Source organism: Durio zibethinus, chromosome 18 (assembly GCF_047325235.1).
Source record: "Durio zibethinus cultivar Kanyao isolate XHJ-2024 chromosome 18, ASM4732523v1, whole genome shotgun sequence".
NCBI classification, from domain to species: Eukaryota; Viridiplantae; Streptophyta; class Magnoliopsida; order Malvales; family Malvaceae; genus Durio; species Durio zibethinus.
The window spans coordinates 2,904,635-2,907,228 of NC_143179.1; the positions used below are offsets into that span (position 1 = coordinate 2,904,635).

The window sequence follows — 2,594 nt, forward strand, 5'->3', positions numbered from 1 at the left end:
CCACTGAATCGGTGTGCACCCAAGTCTGACGCTTAATCGACTAGGTACAAGTTACATAGCCGTCAAAAAAGACTTCTGCGCCTGCTTTTGCGATTGCGAAACGAGAGGATTCCAATTAAATCCTCTGATAGCAAAAGGATATAGTGATGGATATTATAATACAAAAAATATTAGATGTCTCATTCATGGAATTCGTTTGGTGGAGTATATCACATATTTAAGTTTTATTATGCGTGTGAATTTTGTTTAATTGTCTATTAACTTGTTGGTTATTGATTTGATTCTTTTAATGCATATGAATATTATTTAATTATTTAAAATTATAATTTTTACTCTTTTTGTTAATTATATAATAGTTTTGATTAATTTTATTGGCTAGTCCTTTCCAATTCAAAGGTTCTCCCAAATTAACAGTCTAGAGAATCACCAGTATATACCATGCTTCAATCTTAGGTTAAATTAAATTAATGCCCAAGAGATTAACTTTAACTAGTCTGAATTAACTTTAAATTACGATGACAGAAGAATCCTCCTGGATATTCTTATTTGAGTATTTTCTAAGCAGCAGAGATTACAAATCGGCTGTTTATTAAGATATCATTATTATCAGCTTGTCGCTTGCAGTTCCATTGTCTTCATGTCCCCATTTATACCCTGCAATTTAAAAAAAAAAAAAAAAAAGGAAAGAAAAACCTTATTTTTGTGACTTCTGTAGAATATTAATGGATTAAAATTTAGATCAATTTAAGAAATTTTAACTAAATTTCTCCCACTTACTCATTGTACTCGATTTGGATTTTGCCTGCATTAGGGTCAGCAATCATGGCAAAAGCCTCTTGAGAAAGGTCAATGGTTCCCCGGCACCCTGGAGGACAGTAATCCACAATTTTTACGACAATGGACCCACCCCGGCAAGGGTGTGGCACGCCAGCGTTGGTGGCTCCGGTGCACCTCACTCTGTACCTTTTATTGCATGCTGCCCTGTTGTTCCATATAGCATCACTCGCTGCCGCGATCATAACTCCATCGTTTTGAAATCCATTGCATGAAGAAGCTGCCAATGCAAACAATATTTAACAAATTGTATAATATTATTATAGCATATGCTACTGGTTGAATGCAAATTTTTGAATGGGCACTAAACAAGGGTCACTTCGATCTCTTTAATTATGCATGCAAAGAGACTGGGGATATATACTTACGGACATAAGGAGGAGTATAGAACGTAGCAGTTCCTTGAATTGCAGATGCAACCGATACAAGGGTTGCTGCAGCCATTGCCATCATCATGATCATTACCGCAGCTCTCGCCCCCTCAGCCATATTTTTTTCTTAATGAAGTCTTAAATGTTCGTTGTGCAGAGAAGAAAGCTGGTATTCCCCTTTATTTATAGGAGGAAACCTTGAAAACCAAAGGGTCATAACTCTCATAAATTGTCAATTCAATGAAAATTACTCTCATTTTACTGGAAATATTGAAGTATTAGATGTTTAGAAAGTGTACAGGAACGCTGCAGCCCTGATAGATCAAAATTTCATATTAAATATCTAATTTAAAATCAATTAAATGTAAGTAGAAGAATTCAATTTAAATATAAAATTACATAAAATTTAATATTTATTAGATATAAAATAATCTATTTTAATAAAAATTAATATTTTATATTAAGTATTCAACTTAAAATCAATTGACAATAAATAAAAAAGTTTAACTTAAATATAAAATTATAAAAATTAAATATTTATTAGATATAAAATAATTTATTTTAACATGCCTCATCATGTTAAAATAAATATAAAAAAAATTTATTACGTGATAGATTTAAAAATGATAATATAAAAATTTTTTTACTTTGATAACATATTAAGTATTTAACTCAAAATCAATTAACATTAAATAAAATGACTTAATCTGAATATAAAATTATAAAATATTAAAATTTTATTAAATATAAAATAATCTATTTAATATTCCAAATGTTACCATCGTGAAAAAGTAAAAGAAGACTTTTTCCGTCGCCTTGCAATAGCAATTGCCAATTACGGACACTCGTCGATAAGAAGACTGTTTTTGACATCAAACTGAGAGACGTTTGAAGATTATAAGCCTCCAAATACAAAATTTCTTATTTGAAAGCTGCCAGGAAAAATTTTGATTTGAATCGTTGTCTCTCTCTATCCCTAACTTTCCCTACTATATTTCATTTTTACTCGTTAACCTTGGAGGAAGGAGAGAGATTGATTTTACTTCAAGGGAAAATTAAGAAAGATAAATGATTATTAAATGATTATTAAATGTTAATAAATTTTTGTTTATATTTGTACAAAAATATGTTTAAATGATAATTTAAAAAATAGAAAGTATTCACACAAGTAATACGTTTTTTTTTTTTAATTTTTGAATTAAAATAAACTTATAATATTTACATTTAACCATTTTAATTTAAAAATTAAAATAATATGTAAACTTACGTTAATATAAATGGATACTTTTCATAAAAAAATTATGTTACGGATATATTTATGAAAATTATTAGATGAACACGTAACAATTATCTAATTTAATTGTAAAGTCTTTTAATAGTATATAGAAT

General features: G+C 28.6%; 1 protein-coding gene across 1 annotated transcript; it reads right to left on the reverse strand.

The window, feature by feature from the left end:
* Positions 1–471: 471 nt before the first annotated feature.
* On the reverse strand, positions 472–1,354 carry LOC149513610 (EG45-like domain containing protein). The gene is made up of 3 exons (XM_089746795.1): positions 1,203–1,354; positions 778–1,054; positions 472–654 (listed from the first exon to the last, which is right to left on the reverse strand). The coding sequence occupies exons 1-3, from the start codon at positions 1,321–1,323 to the stop codon at positions 648–650; spliced, it is 405 nt and encodes a 134-aa protein (XP_089602921.1). The 5' UTR covers positions 1,324–1,354; the 3' UTR covers positions 472–647.
* Positions 1,355–2,594: the final 1,240 nt, after the last annotated feature.